At 39.0% G+C, this 24,877-nt stretch overlaps 1 protein-coding gene and 1 non-coding gene across 2 annotated transcripts in view; both read left to right on the top strand.

The window, feature by feature from the left end:
- BUB1B (BUB1 mitotic checkpoint serine/threonine kinase B) overlaps window positions 1–24,877 on the top strand; it is a 71,674-nt gene that overhangs the window by 10,098 nt on the left and 36,699 nt on the right. The window contains 5 exon segments of the mRNA XM_037056091.1: window positions 152–296; window positions 19,266–19,462; window positions 22,709–22,878; window positions 24,064–24,278; window positions 24,769–24,860. Coding sequence (XP_036911986.1) covers window positions 152–296; window positions 19,266–19,462; window positions 22,709–22,878; window positions 24,064–24,278; window positions 24,769–24,860 — 819 coding nt within the window.
- LOC118993661 (U1 spliceosomal RNA) lies at window positions 5,891–6,054 on the top strand. Its single transcript, XR_005067915.1, has one exon. It is a non-coding gene; the product is annotated as a U1 spliceosomal RNA (small nuclear RNA).

Raw genomic sequence — 24,877 nt, 5'->3', positions numbered from 1 at the left:
GGGGTACAGGATCGGGGTGTGTCTTTTGAGGACCTCTAGATAAACATACTTTCAATATTTCTGCTTTAAAAAAATTCCAGAATGGGTTTTGGAGCAAGAACAAAAGTTTAAAATATTTCTAAAATATTCGTTTCCTTTTCTTTCTGTTCAGGTATATTAACTGGACAGAGCAGAACTATCCTCAGGGAGGGAAGGAGAGTAATATGTCAACATTACTAGAAAGAGCCGTGGAAGCACTACAAGGGGAAAAAAGATATTATAATGATCCTCGATTTCTTAGTCTCTGGCTTAAACTGGTAAGTCTCAAATGCCATCTGAACCTAAAATATTAAACCAAGAGATATTCTCTAGAAGTACCTGATGCACCCAAAAATGACAAAACCTGAGCTATTTTGTAGATAGTAAACATTTAGTAAATATTCAATATTTGGTAAATTGGTTTTACTTTAAAGATGGATTTTAATGTAAGGTTTTATACGCCTTTAAGAGTGATCACAAGGCTGGCATACCTCTCCATGGGAGTGGCTTACTTTGTTTGTTTTAAACAATTGGGTCATGCAACTGTATTGGAGGAGGATGTATAAGAGCAAACACAAGGCAAATTGGAAAAAGCTCTTGTAGATGATTCTGATATCCTTTTCTCCCTTTTTTGAGAATCATCATAAAAATGATGTTTAATTCTTCATCTGTCTTTGGGCTTATTTTATGTAGTTTATTGCTATATCAGAAATGTTTGTTGACTACATTGTACTTTCTTACTTGACATGTAGTTCTTTTATTTCTAGAACATTCTTGAGGATTTTTTTATGAAAACATTTTCTTTGTAACAAATAATGACCAAGGTTACTTAGATATTAATTTCATTGCTTTTATCCTAAAAGAGATTAGAAAAAAGTAAGTGATAAGTATCTAGATTGGGATGTTAGGTAATGGATAATTAGATACTTTAAAAAATTAAAATAAATTTAAAAAATTACATATATATTAAAAAAATAGGTACCAAATTTTTTGGACTGTAAGGTGCACCAGACCACCCTGGATAGTGTGGCCCAGTGGCTTGAGCGCTGGCCTGCGAACCAAAGGGTCACCAGTTCAATTCCCAGTCAGGGCACAAGCCTGGGTTACAGGCCAGGTTGCTCAGTAGAGGGTGCACAAGAGGAAACCACACATTGATGTTTCTCTCTCTCTCTTTCTCCCTCTCTTCCCCCTCTCTAAAAATAAATTAAAAAATTTAAAAAAAAAGATGCATTGGACCATAAGATGCACCTAGGTTTTAGAGGAGGAAAATAAGGGAAAAAATTTTGAAGCAAAAAAATGCGGTAAAATATTCAATAACATAAATAACAGCCCTGGCTGGTGTAGCTCAGTGTATTGAGCTCAGGCTGTGAACCAAAGGGTTGCAGTTTGATTCCCAGTCAGGCCATATGCCTGGGTTGCGGGCCGGGTCCCCAGTGGGGGCCATGTGAGAGGCAACCACACACTGATGTTTCTCTCCCTCTCCTCCTTCCCTTCCCCTCTCTCTAAAAATTAAATAAACAGACAAACAAACAAATAAAATAAATAAATAACATAGGCTGCCCCCCCACAATCCAGGTAAGCTACATTCAGACTATAAGACACACCCCCCCATATCCCCCCAAATGGGGGGAGTATGTCTTATAGTTTGAAAAATACAGTAATTAGGTATTAGGTTAGATTAGGTGTTCTAAATAATAGAATATTTATAATAGTTCTTATAATTTCATGAAATATTGGTGCATTCCCACCAATAGAACATGAAGATTCCCCTTTCTCCACATCATTGCCAACATCTGTTTGTTGATTTATTGACTATAGCCATTCTGACATGTATGAAGTGATAGCTCTTTGCGGATTTTAATTTGCATTTCTCTGATGACTAGTGACATTGAGCATCTTTTCATATGTCTATTGGTTGTCTGAATGTCCTCTTTGCAGAAATGTCTATTCAGGTCCTCTGCCAATTTTTTAATTTGGTTCTCTGGTTTTTTGGTGTTGAGTTGTATGGGTTCTTTATAAATTTTGTATGTTAACTTTATCAAATGTATCATTGGCTAATATGTTCCTCTGTTCATTGGGTTGTCTTTTTGTTTTGCTGATGGTTTCCTCCACTGTGCAAAAGCTCTTTAGTTTGATATAGTTCCATTTGTTTAGTTTATTTGTTTTTCTTGTCTCAAAAAGTTTTTTGCTAAGAGGAATGTCAGAAATTTTACTGCCTATGTTTTTTCTAGTAGTTTTATGGTTGTGAGCCTTACATTTAAGTCTTTAATCTATTTTGAGTTTATTCTTGTATATGGTGTAAGGAGGTGGTCTGATTTCTTTCTTTTTTTTAATTTTTTTTGCATTGATCTATATGTCTGTATGCCAGTATAATGCTGTTTTGATTACTATTGGCCTCATAGTATAGTTGGATATCAGGTAGCGTGATACCTCCAACTTGTTCTTCTTTTTCAAGATTGCTGTACCTATTCAGGATCTTCTATGGTCCCTTATTGATTTTTATATTTTTTGTTTGCATTCTATGAAATATGACATTGGTAATTTAATAGACATTGCATTGAATCTATAGATTGCTTCAGGTAGGGTGGACATTTTAGTGATGTTAGTTCTTCTTCATGAGCATAGTGTATACTTCCATTTATTTGTATCTTCAATTTCTTTCTTTAGTATCTTACAATTTTCCAGGTACAATTCTTTTACCTTGTTGCTTGAATTTATTCCTATGTAATTTATTTTCTTTGAGACAACTGTAAATGGGATTGTAAATTGTAAATTGTTTTCTTAGTTTCCCTTTCTGATACTTCATTATTGGTATATAAGTCTGCAACCTATTTCTAAGTTTTCATTGTATTCTGCTACTTTACTAAATTCATTGATCAGTTCTAGTAGTTTTTGGTGGAGATTTTGGAGTTCTCTACATACAGTATCATGTCATCTGTATATAATGAGTTTTATTTCTTCCTTTCCAATTTGGATGCCTTTATTTCTTTTACTTGTCTCATTGCTGTGTCTAGGACTTTTAGTACTGTGTTGAATAGCAGGAGTGAAAGGGGGCATCCCTGTCTGTTCCTGATCTTAAGGGAAATGGCACTTAGTTTTTCCCCATTGAGAATGATGATTACTGTGGGTTTGTCGTGTACAGCTTTTATTATGTTTAGGTATGTTCTCTCTATTTTCACTTAGCTGAGTTTTTATCATAAATGGGTGCTGAATTTTGTCAAGTGCTTTTTCTGTACATATTGATAAGAGCATATGATTTTTATCCTTCATTTTGTTTATGTGGTGTATAATGTCATTGGCTTGCAGATTGTAAGGATTACAATCCAAAGGATTGTACCATCCTTTAATCCCAGAACAAATCCCACTTGATGATCACATTACTATATTGCTGAACTTGGTTTCCTAATATTTTGTTGAGGATTTTTGCATCGGCGTTCATTGTGAATATTGGCCTATGCTTTTCTTTCTTTGTAGTCTTTTTATCTTGTTTTGGAATTAAGGTAATGCTGTCCTCATAGAAAGAGCTTGGAGTCTTTGTTCCTCTTGAATTTTTTGGAATGGTTTGAGTATAGGTGTTACTTCTTGAATGTTTGGTAAAATCCACCTGTGAAGCCATCCAGCCCAGGACTTTTTTATGTTATGAGTTTTATTATCGCTTTGATTTCATTAGTTACAATCAGTCTGTTCAAGTTTTCTGTCTCTTTTTGTTTTGGTTTTGGAAGATTGTATGTTTCTAGGAATTTATTCGTTTTGTTCAGATTGTCCAATTTGTTGACATATAATTCTTCATAATATTTTCTTATCCTTCATGTTTATGTGGTGTCAGTTATACTCCTCTTTCACTTCTGATTTTATTTCTTTTGGTCCTCAAAGAACCATCTCTTGGTTTCTTGATCTTTTAAAAATTTTTTTTTAAAGATTTTATCTATTTATCTTCAGAGGGGAAGGGAAGGAGAAAAGGAGAGAAACGTCAATGCACGGTCGCCTCTCATGCATCCCCTGCCAGGAACTGGAAACTGGCCTGCAACCCGGGCATGTGCCCTGACTTGGGAATCAAACCTCGACCATGTGGTTCGCAGGCACGCGCTCAATCCATTGAGCTACACCAGCCAGGCCAAACAAATTTTTTTAAATTTAATTATTGTTCAAGTACAGTTTTCTGTCTTTTACTCCCATCGCAGCCCCTCTCCCAGTGCTCCCCACCTCCCTCCTATTTCCACCCCTGTTAGTTTTTGTCCATGTGTCCTTTATACTTGTTCCTGTGAATCCTTCCCCTTTTCTCCTGAAATTCCCTCCCCTCTCCCCTCTGGTCCCTGTCAGCCTGTTCTCTATTTCAGTGTCTTTAGTTATATTTTGCTGGGAAGGGAATTTGTTGTTTAGGTTCCTGTTAAAGGTGAGATCATATGGTATTTGTCTTTCAATACCTGGCTTATTTCACTCAGCATAATGCTTTCCAGTTCTATCTATGCTGTTGCAAAGGATAGGAGCTCCTTCTTTCTTTCTGCTGCATAGAATTCCATTGTGTAAATATACTGTAGTTTTTTGATCCATTCATTTACTGATGGGCACCTAGGTTACTTCCAGCTCTTGGCTATTGTAAATTGTGCTGCTATGAACATTGGGGTGCATAGGTTCTTTTGGATTGGTGTTTCAGGGTTCTTAGGATATAATTCTAGCCGTGGAATTGCTGGGTCAAAAGGCATATTCATTTTTAGTTTTCTTTTCATTTTTACAAAATTCCATACTGTTTTCCATAGTGGTTGTACCAGTCTGCAGTCCCACCAGCAGTGAACTAGGGTCCCCTTTTCCCCACAACCTCTCCAACATTTGTTGTTTGTTGCGTTGTTTATGATGGCCATTCTGACCGGTGTAAAATGGTATCTCATTGTGGTTTTAATTTGCATCTCTGATAGCCAGCGATATTGAGCATCTTTTCATGTGTCTCTGGATCCTCTGCTGTTTCATTGTTAGTATACAAAAATGCCTTTGATTTCTGGATATTGACTTTGTATCCCACTGTTTTGCCAAATTCATTTATTAGGTCGAGCAGTTTTTGGGTGGAGTCTATAGGATTTTCCATGTACACTGTCATGTCATCTGCAAACAATGACAGTTTTGTTTCCTCCTTTCCAATTTGGATGCCTTTTATTTCCTTTTCTTGTCTGGTCGCTGTGGCTAAAACTTCCAATACTATATTGAATAGAAGTGGTGAGAGTGGACAACCTTGTCTTGTTCCTGATCTTAGTGGAAAAGACTTTAGTTTTTGCCCATTGAGTATGATGTTGGCTGTAGGTCCCTCATATATGGCCTTTATTATATTGAGGAATACTCCCTCTATTCCCACTTTGCTGACTGTTTTTATCATGAATGGGTGTTGTACCTTATCAAAAGCTTTTTCCACATTTATTGATATGATCATATGATTTTTGTCTTTGCTTTTGTTTATGTGATGTATTACATTTACTGATTTGTGAATATTGAACCATCCTTGCATCCCTGGGATGAATCCCACTTGGTCATGGTGTATGATCTTTTTAATGTATTGTTGGATGCGGTTTGCCAATATTTTGTTGAGGATTTTAGCGTCTATGTTCATCAGTGATATTGGCCTGAAGTTTTGTTTCTTTGTTGTGTCTTTGTCTGGTTTTGGAATTAGGATGATGCTGACTTCATAAAAAGAGTTTGGGAGTCTTCCATCATTTTGGATTTTTTGGAATACTCTGTGAAGAAGGTTTCTTGATCTTTTGTGTTGTTTTTTAGGCTCTATTTTGTTTATTACCACTCGTCTTTATTATTTCCTTCCTTCTACTCACTTTGGGCTTTGACACTCTTTTTCTAGTTCCTTTAGTTGTAAGTTTAGATTGTTTATTTGGTACTTACCTGGCAGAGGAGATACCATGATCACGAAGGTGGTTTTCCCAGGGCCAGGCTTATCCACTGCACTCTGGATGTGCTGACCCCTGTGATTTCCCCTAATGTGGGAAACTCAACTGCATAGTTTGTGGTAGAGGTGGACTGCATTCGCACTCTCCCCTGGGGAAAAAAAAGACTGTTTATTTGAGATTTTACTTATTTCTTGAGGTGTGCCTCTAATGCTCTGAATTTCCCTCTTAGGACTGTTTTTGCTGTATGCTGTAGATTTTGTGTTATTGTGGTTTCATTTTCATTTGTCTCAAAGTATCTTTTTTTTAAAGGTTTTATTTATTTATATACCTTTAGAGGGGAAGGGGAGAGGGAGAGAAACATCAATGTATGGTTGACTTTTGTGCGTCCCCTGCTGGGAGTTGGCCTACAGGGAACCGGCATGCAACCCAGGCATGTGCCCTGACTGGGAATTGAACCGCAATCCTCTGGTTCACAGACCTGTGCTCAATCCACTGAGCTACACCAGCCAGGGCCTTATTTTTTATAATATATTTTATTGATTAAGTTATTACAGTTGTCCCTTTGGCATTTTGATTATGATGTGTCTTGGTGTGGTCTTCTTTGGGTCCAACTTGTTTGGGACTCTGTGCTTCCGGGACTTGTAGGTCTATTTCCTTCACCAAATTAGGGAAGTTTTCTTTCATTATTATTTCAAATAAGTTTTCGATTTCTTACTCTTCCTCTTCTCCTTCTGGCACCCCTATGATTTGGATGTTGGTATGTTTGGAGATTGTTTTTTTTTCAATTTATTTTTTCTTCTTGCTATTCTAGTTGAATGCTTATTTTTTTTTAATGTTCCAAATTGTTGATTTGAATCCTGGCTTCCTCCTCTCCACTGGTGGTTCCCTGTAGATTTTTCTTTATTTCACTTAGTATAACCCTCATTTCTTTCTTTATATTGTTGCCATTCTCAGTGAATTCTCTGAGCATCCTGATCAACAGTGTTTTGAGCTCTGCATCTGATAGGTTGATTATCTCCATTTGTTTAGTGCTTTTTCTGGTGTGTTGTTCTATTCTTTCATTTGGGCCATATTTCTTTGTCTCCTCAATTTGGCAGCCTAGCTGTGTTTGTTTATGTGTATTAGGTAGAGCTCCTTTGACTCACTGTCTTAGAAGCATGACCTATTGTAGAAAAGGCACCTGTAAATTATGTGGGGCAAAGCCTTAGGTGATTGCCAGGGCAAGGCAACCTGTTTTACTACTTTGTGGCTCCGCGTGTAGGGAGAGGTTAGAGAGTGGACAGTGCCGCTGCCTGGCTTCTGGGCTTCTGGAGGTTTACTGGCACTCACCCCATTTCCAGTCACTTCACCCACTTCCCCTATGTGACTGGCACCCTTCCAGCTGTTGCACTGGTGCTGAATCCCAGAGTGGGTGGGTTTCTGTATGTTCTAAGTCTGTCCGGGCCCTTTAAATGGGGTCTCTTGAGCCCTGGCTGGTGTAGCTCAGTGGATTGAGCACAGGTCTGTGAACCAGAGGATCGCGGTTCGATTCCCAGTCAGGGCACATGCCTGGGTTGTAGTCCAGTTCCCTGCGGGCCAACTCCCAGCAGGGGACGCACAAAAGGCAACCATACATTGATGTTTCTCTCCCTCTCTCCTTCCCCTCTAAAGATAAATAAATATTCAAAAAAATAAATGGGGTCTCTTGAAAATCCATCAATTTTCCACTGCCCCAACTCCCACCGGTTTTTATTGCCAGAATTTATGGGGATTTATCTCCTTGGTGCTGGAACCCTGGGCTACATGTTCTGGCCTGGAGCTGGATTTGCTTGCTCCCAAGGTAATCCCTCCTGATTTTTATCCACCACAGGTGAATATGGCACCAGCCATTCTGCCGCCTCTCTGTGCCACACAGTGTCTCAGTGCTTCTCCATTTGTCTCTGCAACTCTTTCCCTCCTACCCATCTGGATGAATATGGTTTCTTTAAATCCTTGGTTGTCAGACTACTGTATAGCTCAATTTTCTGACGGTTCTGGGTGTTACTTGTTTTGAGATCTAGTTGTAGTTCTTTCTGTGGTTGTGTGAGAGGCGAAGTGTGTCTACCTATGTCTCCATCCTGACTGGAAGTCTCAAAGTATCTTTTGATTTCATCTTTGATCTCATTGTTAACCATGCATTGTTTAGTAACATGTTATTTAGCCTCTGTGTGTTTGTGTAAGTTTTTTTCTTATAGTTGATTTCAAGTTTCTTTTCTTTTTTAAAATATTTTATTTATTTATATTTAGAGAGAGGGGCAAAGAGGGAAAAAGAGAGGGAGAGAAACATTAATGTGTGGTTGCCTCTCACACACCCCCTACTAGGGACCTGGATGCAACCCAGGCATGTGCCCTGGCTGGGAATTGAATCACCGACCCTTTGGTTTGCAGGCCAGCACTCAATCCACTGAACCACATCAGAGAGCATGCTAGATTTTTAGTTTCATACCATTGTAGACAGAGAATAAACTTCATACTATTTCAATCTTAAATTTTTTGAGACTTGTTTTGTGTCCTAACATGTGGTCTATCTTAGAAAATGTTCCAGGTACACTTGCAAAGAATGTATATTCTGCTGCTTTGGAGTTAAACACTCTGAAAATTCCATCTGATCTGGTGTGTCATATTAAGTATTGTTTCCTTATTGATTTTATGTCTAGAAGACATAAATGTTTATAAGGGTTATATCCTTTTATTATCTTGATCCCTGTATCATTATGTAATGTCAGTTATCTCTTTTAGTCTTTATTTTAAAGTCCATTTTGTCTGATATAAGTATAGCTATTCCATTTTTTTATTTCCATTTGCATAAAATAAAATTTTCTAGCTATTTACTTTCAGTCTATGTGTGTTTTTAAATATGAAGTCTCTTGTAGACAGCATAGGTAAGGTTCTTCTTTTCTTATCCTTTCACCCATTGTATGCCTTTAAGATTTTATTTATTTTAGAGAGGAGGGAAGGGAGGGAGAGAAGGAGGGAAACATCAATGTGAGAGAAAAACATCGATCAGTTGCCTCTTGGCGTGTGCCCTGACTAGGGACCAAACTCACAACCCAGGCAGTGCCCTGACGGGGAATTGAACCGGCAACTTTTCACTTTGTGAAATGACACTCAACCAACTGAACCGCACCTGTCAGTTATGGCTTTTGATTGGAGCATTGAATCCATTTGCATTTAAAATAGTTATTGATAGATATGTATTTATACCCACTATATTATTCATATTTTTGATCTTTTGTCTTCTTCATAAAGAAGTCCCATTAACATTTCTTTGTCTGGGAAGCTCTTTATCTGTCCTTCAATTCTAAATAATTGCTTTGCTGGGTATTGTAATCTTGGATGTAGATCCTTGATTTTCATCACCTTGAATATTTCATGCCATTCCCTTCTGGCCTGCAAAGTTTCTGTTGAGAAACCAGCTGACAGTCTCATGGAATCTCCCTTGTAGGTAAATAACTGCTTTTCTCTTGCTGCTTTTTAAGATTCTCTTTGTCAACCTCTAACCAACATGGAAGATTAGCTAGGGACCCACCCCACAGAGCAGGACTTACTCCATCATAGCTGGTGCTCACCAAGTCTTCCTTTGAGTGTATTGGTTGTGGAGATGATTGGGTGGTGGTGCTTTGACATGGTCTGAAGCTGTCCACTGGGTACGCTGGCCTTGGGGCCTTCTGGGAGGTGCAGGCCAAGGTCAGCTGCCACCTGTGTTCTGCCTGGGGTTGCCAGTGGTAGCTTCAAAACCATCTGCAGATAATGCTACTTATGCTGGGTTTAGGGGTGCCCAGGTGAGGCCAAGCTGTAAACTAGGTGGCCTGCTGCTAGTGCTGGGCCTGGGGCCACTTAGCAAGAGCTATAGGGCAGGTTGAGGCCAGATGCTACTTGTTTGAGAGCTTTTAGGAAAATTTGAGATATGAGCCAACACAGACAAATCTTATGGAAAAGCCACTGGAAACAGCTTAGGTGGGCCCAAAATTTGGGTGAGGTAGTATCTCAGGGAATCACCAGCGTAGAGCAAATAGTGTGAGCCAGGCTGATGGAGACTCAGATGTGGTGCCAGCCTGCCTGTTCTGTGTGGGATGGGCTTATCAAAGGAACAATGGCCTCTGGCAGCATTACTGTTTGGGAGAAAGCTGCACCCCCAGCTCCGCCTTTGATGCCATGCAATTCATTTCCTCCCTGTGTGTGTCTAGTGACTTTCAAGATGCTGCTTCAGTGCTGGAGCTTAGAGGGAGTGACTAAGTCTGTGCATGGGTACTTTAAGAGGAACTACCTGGGACTCCAGAAACTCTCTGTCTCCCTCAGCCTCAATGTATAGTGATTTTTTAAAATCTTCATCAGAGGACATGCTTTACTGATTTTAAAAAGAGGGGAAGGGAGGCTGAGGGAGAAACATCAGTCCCGTGTCAGGTGCATACCAGGAGACTTCCACTGGTTCTTTTCCTTTGTGTTTCTGTCTGCTGTTTTTGTTTGGTGCTGTTCCATACTTGTTTGCTCTTTTTCTGTCTGTGTGTCTCAGTTTGTGTGTGTGTGTGTGTGTGTGTGTGTGTGTGTGGTTACCATTAGATTTATGAAAAAGAAAGTTTCATATATAGAGTAGTCCTTTTCCTTTTGAATGAATCTGACTTCCATTCTCCTTTGCAAATTTATACCTTTTCTCCCTCCCCTTTTATGTTTTGTTGTCACAAATTATCCCTGTTTATGCTGTAAGTTTGTTGGTAATCTTACTTTTATTTTATTTTTTAATAATTTTTTATTTATTTATCTTTAGAAGGGAAAGGAAGGAGAGAAGGAGAGAAATATCAATGTATGGTTGCTTTTGGTGCATCCCCTGCTGGGAACTGGCCCCTGCTGGGAACTGGCCTGCAACTGAGGTATGTGCCCTGACAGGGAATCGAACCGAGATCTTCTGGTTCTCAGGCCCGTGCTCATTCCACTGAGCTACACCAGCCAGGGCGTGATCTTACTTTTAGATTTGTGATCTTCTTTGTTTCAGGTACAATAACCCTTGAATAAATTTCCTCAGCTGCTCTATGTCTGGGAGAGTCTTCATTTCGCCTTCATCTTTAAAGGATAATTCTGCTGGATATTTTACTCTTGGCATTTCTCTCTTTCAGTAGTTTGAATTGTTTTTTTTCTTTTTAACTCTCACCCAAGAATATGTTGTTGTTTAATTGATTTAGAGCAAGAGGAAGGGAGAAAGAAGGAGAGAGAAACATCGATGCCTCCTGTGCATGCCCTGACTGGGGATAGAACCTGCAACGTAGGTATGTGCTCTGACTGGGAATCAAACCTGTGACCTTTGGGTGCACAGGTTGACGCTCCAACCAACTGAGCCACCTGGCCAGGGCAGTAGTTTGAGTATTTGTTTCCCATCTCTTCTGGCTTGTAGAGTTCCTGCTGAGAAGGTGATAATGGGCTTTCCTTTATAGGTTGCTTTCTTATTTTTCCTGGCTGCCTTGGAAATTCTTCCTTTGTCATTCTCTTTTGACAGCTTTAACACAATGTGCCTTGGAGAAGGCCTCTTTAGATTGAGGTAAGTTGGTGTTCTGTTTGTTTTTTGGATTCAAGGATCTAGCTCTTTCCATAAGCTTGGAAAGTTCTTGTCAACTATTTGTTTGAATATGCTCTTTTTTCCTATTCTCCCTCTCTTTGTGCTTGTATGCTTGTTAGTCTTACATTATTCTTTCTGTTGGAGTCAGATAGCTCTTGTAGCGTTCTTTGGCTTTTTTTTAATGTTAAGTTTCTCTCTTTTTCCCTCTGTGTCATTTCTGGATTTTTTTCTTTGATAATCACTGATCTTTTCCTCCACTTGGTTTGCTCTATTTCCTGTGTTGCTAGTTCATTCTTGGTCTCTTTGGTTGAGTTGTTCTCCAGAATTTCCATTTTGTTCTTTATTAAAGTTTCAATCTCTTTGAAGGACTTATGTTGTTTGTTATTTTTTGAGCTTGCTAAATTACCTGTCTGTATTTTCTCACATCTTGTTGAGTATTTCTACAACTGTAGTATTTTGTTTTTCTAATATTTTTAAAATTTTCCTTTAGAGAGAGGGGAAGAGAGGAAAAGAGGGAGAGAAACATTAGTGTACAAGAGATACAATTATTGGTTGCCTCTCGCATGCCCCCAGGAGGGGATCTGGCCTGCACCCCAGGCATGTGCCCTGACTGGGAATCTAAGTGGTGGCTTTCTGTTCACAGGCTGGCACTCAATCTACTGAGCCACACCAGCCAGGGCAAGAACTACAGTCTTGAATTGTCTGTCATTTCTGTCACATATTTCCATGTCTCTAAGTTTTTTTTCTGAAGATATTTCATTTTCTTTTTAACCTGCCTCTATACCGTGGTTATTCATATTTGTCTACCTTGGTTATTCATATTTGATAAATTCCTTCTCTGTTTAGGCATCAATGTGAGAGTGTCATATCTCTAGCAGATTAATAAAAAGAGGTCTTTCCATTCTTTTTCAGTAGGTGGTACTGAATCACAAGGGTTTCTTGTTTGTTTTGTTTTTGTTTTTAGCTCTGTGAAATCCCAGTGCTCTCCATCAGAGCCAGACGCTGTGGTCAGGGTAGCTGCAGTGCGTGGAGTTTGGGAGGGTGGGGAGAACCTGCCAGCTTCTTTGCTGTTTTGTTCCCCCTGTGACCGGACTCTGGGATTGGTCAGAGAGCACATACACCCTTTGTTTAGGTGAAAAGGTAATGCTGTAGTACTAGTTCTCGGGTTTGCAGATAATGTATTCTACAACCCAACACCAAGGGCAAAGGGCGTCAAGTCCTGAGAAGTTAAAGAGAGGTTGCCAGTCTCTGTGGCTTTGTTTCTCTGTCTGAATTTCTGACCACCCAATAACCACAGCCACGCTCCTGTGCTGTGTCCTATGCTAGGTCCGTCAGCTCTGCTGCAGTTCTTACTGCACACTCCTGTAGGAGTGCCCACTGAATCTTTTTGCCTCTCCCAGCTAAGCGCGTGTCAGCTACAACCAGCTTCCTCCCCTCTCTGAGCAGAGCCCTACTGTGGGCTCTCAAATGCCAAGCTGCATCCCTGGGTCCTATCAGCTTCTCTTCCTTTTCTCTTTTGCTCCACTAGCCCACCTTGAGAAGTATCAATGCATGGGTCTCAGGTGTATTTGTGCATTGAACAGGTACTCCTTCTTGAGTTATAGCTGTTCAAATTGTGGACACTTCAAGGGGGGAGACCAAAAGGATCTTGCACACCGCCTTTCCTCTGATGTCACTCTCCCAATTTTTTTTCTTCCACACATGGGTGTGGGAGCAGCCAATTCATTTCGTTGGCCCTTCTGCTAGTCTCCATGTGGCTTCTTTTCTAATTCCCTAGTTGTAAGACTTACATTCAGCCAGATTTCAGGTGGTTCTGAATGGTGGTTGTTCTGTAGTTAGTTGTAATTTTCATATGGTTGTTGAAGAAAGTGAATACCATGTTTACCTGTGTGATTTATTAAAAGGTAGACTAAGGCAAACATCTAAAATGACTTAATCCCAGGATTTTATGGTTATATTTTGTCGGCACTATTAAGAGAAACAGGGCCCTGGCTGGTGTAGCTCAGTGGATTGAGCACGGGCCTGCGAACCATATGATCTCGGTTCCATTCCCAGTCAGGGCACATGCCTGGGTTGCAGGCCAGTTCCCAGCAGGGGACACATGAGAGGCAAGCATACATTGATATTTCTCTCCCTCCTTCCCTTCCCCTCTAAAGATAAATAAATAAAATCTTAAAAAGAAAAAGAAACAGTTAATTAGAATAATTTTCCTGTTCATTTATGTAACTTGGCATTGCTACTGAACAGCAACAACATTTTTGTGAAGTAAAAAGACTAGTGTTACTGGAAGAATGGTCTGCAGACTGTTCAAGATAAGTACAAAAATTTAGAATAATGACTTAGAAGTCTTGTTAACCATTTAACATTGGCACAACATCCAACTGCATTATCATATATCTAGTAACTTCCATTTTTATTGTATTGTATTTTTTAAAGATTTTATTTATTTATTTTTAGAGAGGGGATGGGAGCGAGAAAGAGAGGGAGAGAAACATTAATATGTAGTTGCTTCTTGAGCGCCCACTACTGGGGACCTGGCCCACAACCCAGGCGTGTACCCAAACTGGAAATTGAACTAGCAACCCTTTGGTTCACAGTCAGGTGCTCAATCCACTGAGCTACACCAGACATGGCTGTTTCTATTCTATTTTTTAAAACTATCTGTCCACAATAGAGTGGAAATTTTTATACAACTCACACACACCTCAAAACTGGCCCCTGAGGTAATTTGAGAAGCACTGATCTAGACAACCCTCAAATTCAAATGATCAGCTCTAAATGATGAGCAATAATCTTAACTTTGTTTTTTTTTTCTAAAAGTATATTGTATTGGTTCTGCTAATACAGTTGTTCCATTTTTTTTAAAGATTTACTTATTTATCTTTAGAGGGGAAGGGAAGGAGAGAAGGAGAGAAATATCAATGTATGGTTGCCTCTCAAGAGTCCCCTGCTGGGAACTGGCCTGCAACCCAGGCACGTGCCCTGACGGGGAATCGAACCGTAATTGTGTGGTTCGCAGGCCCACACTCAATCCACTGAGCCACACCAGCCAGGGCAATTGTTCCATTTTTTTATTCTCCATATCCCCCTCCGCCCTGTACCTTCCTCCCTTCCTTCAGCAGTACCCCACCTTGGTTCATGTCCGTGGGTTGTACATTTAAGTTTTTTGGCTTCTGCATTCCCTATACTCTTCTTAACCTCCCTCTGTCTGTTTTATACCTACCATTTATGCTTCTTACTCCCTGTACCTTTTTCCCCCTTCTCCCTCTTCCTCCTCCCCACTGATAACCCTGCGTATGATCTCCATTTCTGTGATTCTGAAACAGGAAAAGCTGGTGTTCATACTGGCAGTTACCTACCAGATCCAAAGAACAGAGGCAGGGATTAAATCTTTGGAGGTGCTTTATTCATATGGTCTGTGATCTGAGAAGACAGCAGTTTGTACTCTTAAATTCCATTTAAGACAGACATTCAGCCAGATTTCAGGTGGTTCTGAAAATCTATACTTCTTCCATTTAAGAAGACAGCGGTTTTTACATCTTAAATTCCATTTTGAAATGACTTTTTGTAAGGAGAACAAAGTGTCGGTAAGGGGGTTGGAATTCAAGGAAAAGTTAATTGGATTAAACAACTGCAGCATTTTTGCCCTGGGTGGTGGTCCCCTCCCTCAGACACCACGTGGATTGCTAGTCATCCTGAGGCACAGAGGTGGGACTGCTCCCGGTCTCTGGAGCTGGGGTGGGTCATACTTTCAGTTCCTGAAACAGTGGCTTTTACATGCATTGATTACTAAGCTTATTAGCTATTGTTTAAACTAAGTCCCCCATCAATGCTATTCCTGTTCCAGTTGTTTGCTTAGTGTTTGTTTTTTAGGTTCAGTTGTTGGTAGTTTGAGTTTGTTGTCATTTTACTGTTCATATTTTTTATCTTCTTTTGTCAGATAAGTCCCTTTAACATTTCATATAATAAGGACTTGGTGATGATGAACCCCTTTAACTTTTCCTTATCTGGGAGGCACTTTATCTGTCCTTTCATTCTAAACCATAGCTTTGCTGGAAAAAGTAATCTTGGATAGAGGTCCTTGCCTTTCAAGACTTTGAATATTTCTTTCCTGCCCCTTCTTGCCTGTAAGGTTTCTTTTGAAAAATCAGCTCAGAGTCTTATGGGAACTCCTTCATAGGTAACTGTCTCCTTTTCTCTTGCTGCTTTTAAGATTCTTTCCTTACCTTTAATCTTAGGTAATTTAATTATGACATGTCTTGGTGTGTTTCTTCTTGGATCCAACTTCTTTGGGACTCTCTGGGCTTCCTGGACTTCTATGTCTAGTTCCTTGGCCAGACTGGGGAAATTCTCCTTCATTATTTGTTCAAATAAGTTTTCAGTTTCTTGCTGCTGCTCTTCTTCTTCTTCTTCTCCTCCCCTTGCCCCCCGCCCATGATTCGGATGTTGGAATGTTTAAAGTTGTTCCAAAGGTTCCTCAGCCTCTACTCATTTTTTCAAATTCTTATTTCTTCATTCTGTTCCATTTGGATGTTATTTCTTCCTTTTGTTTCAAATTGTTGATTCGAGTCCTGGTTTCCTTCCCTTCTCTGTTGGATCCCAACAGAGAAAAAAAAATATATATATATATATATTTTTTTTTTTAAATTTTACTTTGTATAGCCTTCACTTCATTCTTTATTTTGTAACATTACTCAGTCATTTCTGTGAGCATCCTGATTACCAGTGTTTTGAACTCTGCATCTGATGGGTTGGCTGTCTCCTTGTTGCTAAGTTCTTTTTCTGGAGTTTTGATCTGTTCTTTCATTTGGGCCATATTTCTTAGTCTTGGCTCACCTGTTACGTTGTAAGGGGCTTAGCCTTAGGTATTTGCCAAGGCTGGGCAGCCTGCTTCATTAAGTTGTGGCACTGTATGTGGGGGAGAGGTCAGAGAGGGAACAATGCTGTTTGCTTGGCACTCACCCCACTTTACGTCACTTCTCTTGCTTCCCACAAGCAGATTATGCTCTTCCAGGTGCTGATTCCCTGGTGGGTGAGCTTGTGTACATTCTAGGATCTGTGGGTCTCTAACCAACTCTTCTGTGAGACTGGGAGTTCCTCCTGTCACCACAACCCCCACAGATTTACAGCCATAGGTTTTGAGGCTTTAATTTCCTGCTCTGGAACCCTGGGTTGCTCCCCAGTTGTTCCTCCTGGTTTATCCGCATACGAATGTGGGACTGCCCACTCTGTTAGCTGCCATCTTTCCTGCTCCAGTCAGCCATCCACTGCTGCCTTGTTGCAAGTCCTCTCTGCCCTGGTTTCCCTCTCCACCCCTCCTACCAGTCTGGATGAATGTTTCTGTAGTTCCTTGGTTGTTGGACTTTCGTATACTTTGATTTTCTGGCAGTTCTGGTTTTATGTTTTTAAATTGGTTGTTATCCTTCTTTTCCATTGTGTGAGGAAGTACAGCATGTCTACCTACTCCTCCATCTTGGCCATAAGTCCTCTACCTCATAATCTTAACTTTGTACATGGGTGACAAGGTGCATATTAAACTATTTTGCTATTTTAAAGAAAAAGTAGTCAGGAGAAGTAACAGATGGTTTTCTCACTATTTTCATGTGCACAAAGATGTCTCCAGTCAGTTATTTTTGTAAGGGATAATTACAGTCCAGCGAAGGAAGTGTTTGTTCTTAGAAATATCCAGTATTTTTAGTTAAAAGGGTAATATTGTTTTAGTTTGGCTTTTTAGGCGTTGCCAAAAAGACTTGTTTAACTTTTGGCTCTATTACTCTGACCGTGTTGTCCCTTTATTTACGTTTGCTGAAGTGATCTCATGTAGCACTCTGGAGTAACCACAGGACAACCTTTATTGGCCACTCCATTGTACACTGGAGCTAGTCACGAAGTTGTTCAAGTGAAATTAGTGTTAGGACTGGGTCTTATACTGACAACAGAGTTATAACTTTTCTTGACATACTGTAACATATTGGAAAACATCACTAATATGGGTAAGCAGAAAACAACCATTTACTGAGTTATTGCAAAGTTAAACTGTAAAATACTAACTGTTTTTGTCAGATATAAATGGAGCATTTCATTTATTCAACCTTTTTTTTACCAGACCCTGGCTAGGGACTGGGATATAGTAAATTGCAATGTTTTCTGCATTTGCAGAGCTTACTTTATTGGGGAAGACAGATGTTAAGCAATTAATTGTAACAAAAAAAGAAAGAGGGAAAGTATTGAGTTGTGTGGATATACATACAAGGAGGACTTAGGCTAGACAATTAGGAAAAGGTAGGTATGCAATGAAATACGTCTAATAAATAAACAGGAGAAAATGTTAGCCTACCTGGTGGTAAAAGAACTAATTAGAATACTGAAATGCCATTTTTATATGAAATTAAGAACTTTTAAAATTAAGTATTTTCTGTGAATTAGTATTTGGGAATTATTACTAGCATTTTAAATTCGCATAACTTTTAAAAAGCAATTTTTAACTTTCTAACATAGCCCTCCTATGGACTTTTTAAGGAATTAAGGAATTTTTCTTAAGGCAGTAATGCAAAATGTGAATATCCAAAAATATTCTTAATTGATGTAAGATCTACACATGGAACATTGATCTATTTAAAAATAATAGTGGAGAGTGTTGGCTGGTGTAGCTCAGTGGATTGAACGTGGGCCTGTGAACCACACAATCGTGGTTCAATTCCCAGTCAGGGCACATGCCTGGGTTGCAGGCCAGTTCCCAACAGGGGACACACCAGAGGCAACTATACATTGATATTTCTCTCACTCTCTCCTTCCCTTCCCCTCTAAAGATAAATAAATAAAATCTTTAAAAAAATAATAGTGAAGAGCCCTAGCTGGTGTAGCTCAGTGGATTGAGCGAGGGCCTGCAAACCAGACGATTGCGGTTCGATTCCCAGTCAGGGCACATGCTTGGGTTGCAGGCCAGTTTCCGGCAGGGGCCAGTTCCCTGAAGGGGATGCATGAGAAGCAACCATACATTGATGTTTCCTTCCTCTCTCCTTCCCTTCCCCTCTAAAGATAAATAAATAAAATATAAAAAAAATAATAATAGTGAAGAGTAAGCAGCAGAGTAAACATGGAAAACCGAGTAATACACTAATGGAATATAAATAATTTTCATCATTAAAACTTTATAAAATTATAAAAATCATCTTATCATGTATAAGACGAAAGAAAGCACATCAGACTGTTAATGGTGTGGGATTTTAGTGATTTCCACTTGCATTCCCCTCTACCCTTTCTAGCTACTAGAATCATCTACATTGTATCTGGTCTTATAAGGTCCCTTCTAAAATACAGATTTGACTGTCTTTTTTGCTGTTGTTGCTGCTGCTTATACCTTTCCCACCTTACCACACTTACATTGACTATCAGGTAAATTCAAAATGTATTCCCTTAATATTCCAGACCTGTCATACCTTTTTTTTTTCCAAATTCCTATCTTCCCTGTACCTCAGCAAACTATTCTCTTTGTCCTGCCCTTCCTTTCCCAGTCTCTATCTCATATAAGTCTAGTCCTCCTTCAGGACCACATGTAAATATCATACTTTCTGGAAGTCTTTCCTCCCCATCCCTTTTTCTTACAAATTAACCTCTTATTTTTGTTCGTTTCTTAGGTCCTCTCAGTGTAGTCCTTACAACATTGTATTATAATAGACATATATCTTTTTCAACATGGAAACTACAGATAGTATATCACCAGTGATTGTTTGACATGCAATAGACAGTAAGTAAATAGAAATTGGTTAACTGTCGGTGCTTTTAATTTGTTACAGGGGCGTTTATGCAATGAGCCTTTGGATATGTACAGTTATTTACACAACCAAGGGATTGGCATTTCACTTGCTCAGTTCTATATTTCATGGGCTGAAGAATATGAAGCCAGGGAAAACTTTAAGAAAGCAGATATGATATTTCAGGAAGGCATTCAACAGAAGGCTGAACCACTGGAAAGACTGCAGTCCCAGCACCGGTAAGCTGCTTCTCTGGAGCTTGTTTAAACACTTTAAAACTAGTGGCTATAAATGGTTGTTTTTACATCTAATAAAGTGCTCTCTATGGATTGGCAGGTTTACTCAGTTACTACTCAGTTTTTAAAAAGGCATATTTAACTTTTTAATTTAACATACAGTAAAATTCATTCTATGGTGTACAGTTTACAAGTTTTCACAAATGAAAAGAGACACGTAACAATTACAATGATCGTGATGGAGACTAGTTCCATCACTCCATGGAATTCCAGAATGCTGTCCCCTTTGCGATCAACACTGACTTTCACTCCCAGCCTCTAGCATCAACTGATATGTGGAAAACATCCAGAATGTTATAATAGAACAATACAATATGTAGCCTTTTGAGTCTGGCTTTTTTCATTTAGCATCGTACATTTGAAGTTTAAGTGTTTTTTATGTATTCTGATACAGGTCTTTCGTCAAATAACTGATTTGTAAACTTCTCTCAGCCAAAGTCTGGTCTATTCATTTTTTTAAACAATATCTTTTATGGAATAAAAATTTTTAATCTGAAGAAGTCTAAAATCAAGTATTTCTTATGGATGATTTTGGTATATCTGAGAATTTTGTCTGAGCAAAGGTCACAAAGATTTTCTTCATTGTTCTCATCTTGAAGTTTTATCGTTTCACTTTGTACGTTTAGATCTTTGATCCATTTTGGGTTAATTGTTGTAGAGGGTTTGGACCAAGGTTCTTTTTTGTAGGTGAGCCTGTTTGTTCCTATGCCACTTGTTGAAAAGACTTTCTCCATTAAATTGCCTCTGCACGTTTGCCAGAAATCAGTTTCAGTTTGATCATTTTTGTGTAGGTGTATTTCTTTTATTCTATTTTGTTCTATTGATCTGTGTATTCACTGGTGTATACCACATTATCAGGATTACTGTGGCTTTATAGAATTCTGGAAATCAGGTGACATGAATTCTCTAACTTTGTTCTTTTTATCTCTTCTAATTCCTTTGACTATAATGTCTTGATTTTTCTCTGGGTTTATTTAGGATTTTTTTCTGTAACATTTGTTTTTGGCGGTTTGATTGTGATATGTCTAGATGTAATTAACTTTGCATTTAACCCATTTGGAGTTTAATGGACTTTTTGAATTTATAAATGCTTACCGTTCACAAAATTTGAAAAGTTTTCAGCCATGATTTAAAAATATTATCCCATACCTCTATCTCTTTCTTCTTCTGGGACTTCAGTTACACATGTATTAGATCTTTTGATATTGTCTTACAGGTCTCTGAACCTCAGTTCCTGTTTTAAAAAATTTTAAATCTTCTTTCTGTTCTTCAGAACGGCCAGTTGTTATTGTTTGTCTTCAGGTTTGTTTAGTCTTTCCTCAGCCCTTTTCATTTCGATACTTAGTCCATCCAGTAAATATTTTATTTTAGATATTGTGTTTTTCAGGTCTAAAGTTTCCATTTGATTCTTTTTATGTATTCTGTATCTCTGCTAATAACTTTTATCTTTCTATTCATTTCATGTCTCTACCTTTATCTCATAGAGCATAGTTATAACAGCTGCTTTAAAAATCTCTGAAAACTTTCATACCTGGGTCATCTTGATGTTGGTGTCTCTTGGTTATCTTTTCCTTTGAGAATTAGTCACATTCTGTTGGTTCTGTGTATGTCAGTAATTTTGGATTGTATCCTGGACGTTTATACTGATAACATATTATACTCTGGGTCCTGCTGGTTGGTATTCTGTGGAGAATGTTGATGATTTTGTTTCAGCAGGTAACCAACATTCGTATGTTACAAGTTCTTTCTCATTTTATGTGGGTAGTGCTTTGTGTCAGTTCAGTTTTCAAGACCTTTGGGTTTGTGCTGTGTGTGTTGCTCAGGGGATATTCTGGGACGTGGGCAGTGGTTCACCTTATAGCTCAGTTCTCACAGCCCTTTTTGTGCTGCCTTGGTTCTGCTCTGTGTGTGCATAGCTGAGGAATGAGTGAGTCCAGGGTTTGTGCCAGTTCAGGCACAGGATTAGGAGGTCTTCTTCAGCTGACCCTCTCCCATATTTGTCCCATACCCATTGGCTCCCAGAGTCCCCCTTTCCCAGGCCTTGGGCCAGAAAGATGAGATTTCTTTAGGAGTCTTAGCTTTCCACACTACCATTGCAACAATTCAAAACCACAAGAAAGCCCTGGGTGGTATGGATCAGTTGGTTGGAGCATCCATGTAGTAATCGGAAGTTTGCAGATTCAGTTCCTGGTCTGGGCACATACCTAGGATAAGTAAGGGTTTAATCCCCAGTCCTAGTGCATTTGGGAGACAACCAATCATTGCTTCTCTATCCCTTCCTCTCTTTCAAAAACCAATGAGAAAAATGTCCTTGGGTGAGGATCAAAAACAAAAACAAAAAACCCACAAAAAACCACAAGAAAAAAATAGAAGAAGGGAAAAAAATAGAAGGGGAGAAAAAGAGGAAACAACTCTGTGTGGGTTGTTTCTTCAAGTTTGACTCGTCTCCACAGTCCACTTGCTTTTGTTTACTTTACAGCGTTGCTTTTTTGTGTTATCTCTGGAGATTTTAATTCTAACCAGTGAGGGGGGTGCTATCATGGACTTACTCCATGTTGGCCAGCACTTGAAGTTTATTTTTTGTTTTTGTTTGTTTTTACCCTTTCATTAATACTTAAAACTTTGGCAGCAGCACAAGTTTAATCTTCAAACTTCTGCCAGTTTTGCTAAAGTGAAATGTTATGCTGGATACAACTTTATTTCACATGATTCTGGAAGGAGTGAGTTGTGGGCGCGCTCTGTGGGGAGGGAGACACATAAAAGACAGTGATGAAATAATGTGACAAGAAGTTAGCAACTGATAAGTCTACACAAAAGGTATTTGGGTGCTTATTTACCTTTATCAACTATATTATGTCTAAAAAGTTTTATAATAAAACTCTGACATTAATAAATTCTGTAATCTTAGTCACCCTGATCTTACCCTCAGACATCCTAGTGGGGATCTTCAGAGTATTTTTAATTGGTCACACTTAGACATTTACACGGGGAAGATTAAGCATTCGAGCCCAAACCTCTCATCCCAAGGTGACTTCTTTATGCCTGAGAAAATAAACACTCTATTTGGGCTATTTCTATATATTTCTTCCCTCATCCTACCCTTCTCTCTTGTTTTAACAAATTAGAAATTTGAATCTGGTGAGTAGTGTTTATCTCACCAAAAGTTAATTGCTCATTCTTTTCCTTTAGACAATTTCAAGCTTGAGTGACTCGACAAACTCTGTTGGCACTTGAGAAAGAAGACGACGAGGAAGTTTTTGGATCCTCTGTACCACAACGAAGTACACTGGCGGAACTTAAAAGCAAAGGGAAAAAGACAGCAAGAGCTCCAATCAACCGGATAGGAGGTGCTCTGAAGGGTAAGTTTGTTCCACGTTATGGGAGTCTCTTGCCTCAAGTTGTAGGCAGATTATGTAAAGAGATAATGTATATGTAGACATTGTCCTAGTTTTTTGAGTACTAGGTAGCAAAAAGAAGAAGAGCTGAGTAGCTCAGTGGATTGAGCGCGGGCCTGTGAACCAGACAATCATGGTTCGATTCCCAGTCAGGACACATTCCTGAGTTGCAGGCCAGTTCCCGGCAGGGACCAGTTCCCAGCAGGGGATGCACAAGAAGCAACCATACATTGATGTTTCTCTTCCTCTCTCCTTATTTGAAAAAAAAAGAAGAAGAAGAAGAGCTGCATAAAAAACAAAATGTGCCAGCAATTTTGTGTCTTAATTAAGAAAAACCTAACATAGGAAGCATGAAGGGTTTCTATTTAAGTGTTATTAGTTGAAAAAAGATATGTATTGTTAAAGTTTATATAATTCAAGTTTACACCTACCAAAACCTCAGAGAATGTATTAACATAGTCTTCAGTCTTTTGGGGCTAGAAATTGGTCTATCTTTGTACACTTAAAGATGAACAGTAAGCTATTTTTATTTCACTATTTTTAAGGGAAATTTTAGGTTCACAACAACATTGAGCAATAAGATTTTATTAACAAAATGTGTAGCATTAGGCATGTAAATGAGAACATTTTTTAAAAATCTCTTTTCCCTTCCTTGGTATCAACTTATTAATATTTAGACTGTTTCTTGGACATCCTAGAATTAGAGTATGAGGGAGTGATGGTCCTAAAGAACATTTCATTCAGTGAACGATGAAGCTTGATTGTAACAAGCAGCCCTACGACAGAAGACAGCCCTAGTAAATGGGCCAATTGTAGTTTGTCTGCTCTAGATTCAGTATGTCTCAGCTGATTTCCACTGACAGAAAAATTTGAACTGAAAAAATGGAGATTTAGGTTAGGTTAGTCTTGATAAAAGTAGACATTGTTACAATGATGACTGAAGGAAGGTGTAGTATTTGGGTTTTTTATATCTGTGAATAGAGAATTGTAGAAGGAAAGGGAGACTGTAAGTAACAATATACAATGGACTAAAAAGTTGACTAATTATTTTTAAAAATCTCTTTGATTCCGTGGTAGTAGAAGTAACCTTCTCTGGCATCTAAGTTGGATAATTAAAGATTTTACATGATTTTAATGTTTTTCTCCTAGCTCCAAACCAGAACAGAGGACTTCAAAATCCATTTCCTCAACCAGTGCAGAGTAATTCTAGAATTAGTGTTTTTGATGAAAATGCTGATGAGGCTTCTGTTGCAGAGCTGTCTAGGCCTACAGCGCAGCCCTGGACAGCACCACCTGTGCCCAGGGCCAAAGAAAACGAGCTGCAAGCAGGCCCTTGGAACACAGGCAGGCCTTTGGAACACAGGGTAAGGATTCAGATCCTGTGTATTTGACAATGTAACAAAAACCTCAGGTTTAGGGTANTGGATAATTAAAGATTTTACATGATTTTAATGTTTTTCTCCTAGCTCCAAACCAGAACAGAGGACTTCAAAATCCATTTCCTCAACCAGTGCAGAGTAATTCTAGAATTAGTGTTTTTGATGAAAATGCTGATGAGGCTTCTGTTGCAGAGCTGTCTAGGCCTACAGCGCAGCCGTGGACAGCACCACCTGTGCCCAGGGCCAAAGAAAACGAGCTGCAAGCAGGCCCTTGGAACACAGGCAGGCCTTTGGAACACAGGGTAAGGATTCAGATCCTGCGTATTTGACAATGTAACAAAAACCTCAGGTTTAGGGTAAGAGGAATATTTTTACCACCTTTAAAAATACTCCTCTTGAATAATTAGGCATGGTCTGCATATTTTGTGTCAGAATGTAAAACTATGGTAATTTTAGTTGTATTCTTCATCACCAGCATCATGGCAATACTGCTTCTGTGACAGCCGTACCCTCTGTGCTTCCCAGCTTTACTCCGTATGTGGAAGAGACTGCACAACAGCCTGTTATGTGAGTTGGTTCCCAGA

The sequence above is a fragment of the Sturnira hondurensis genome, unplaced genomic scaffold (assembly GCF_014824575.4).
Source record: "Sturnira hondurensis isolate 20B ecotype Veracruz unplaced genomic scaffold, ASM1482457v3 Scaffold0008782, whole genome shotgun sequence".
NCBI lineage: Eukaryota > Metazoa > Chordata > Mammalia > Chiroptera > Phyllostomidae > Sturnira > Sturnira hondurensis.
This window is presented reverse-complemented; position numbering and strand designations above follow the sequence as displayed.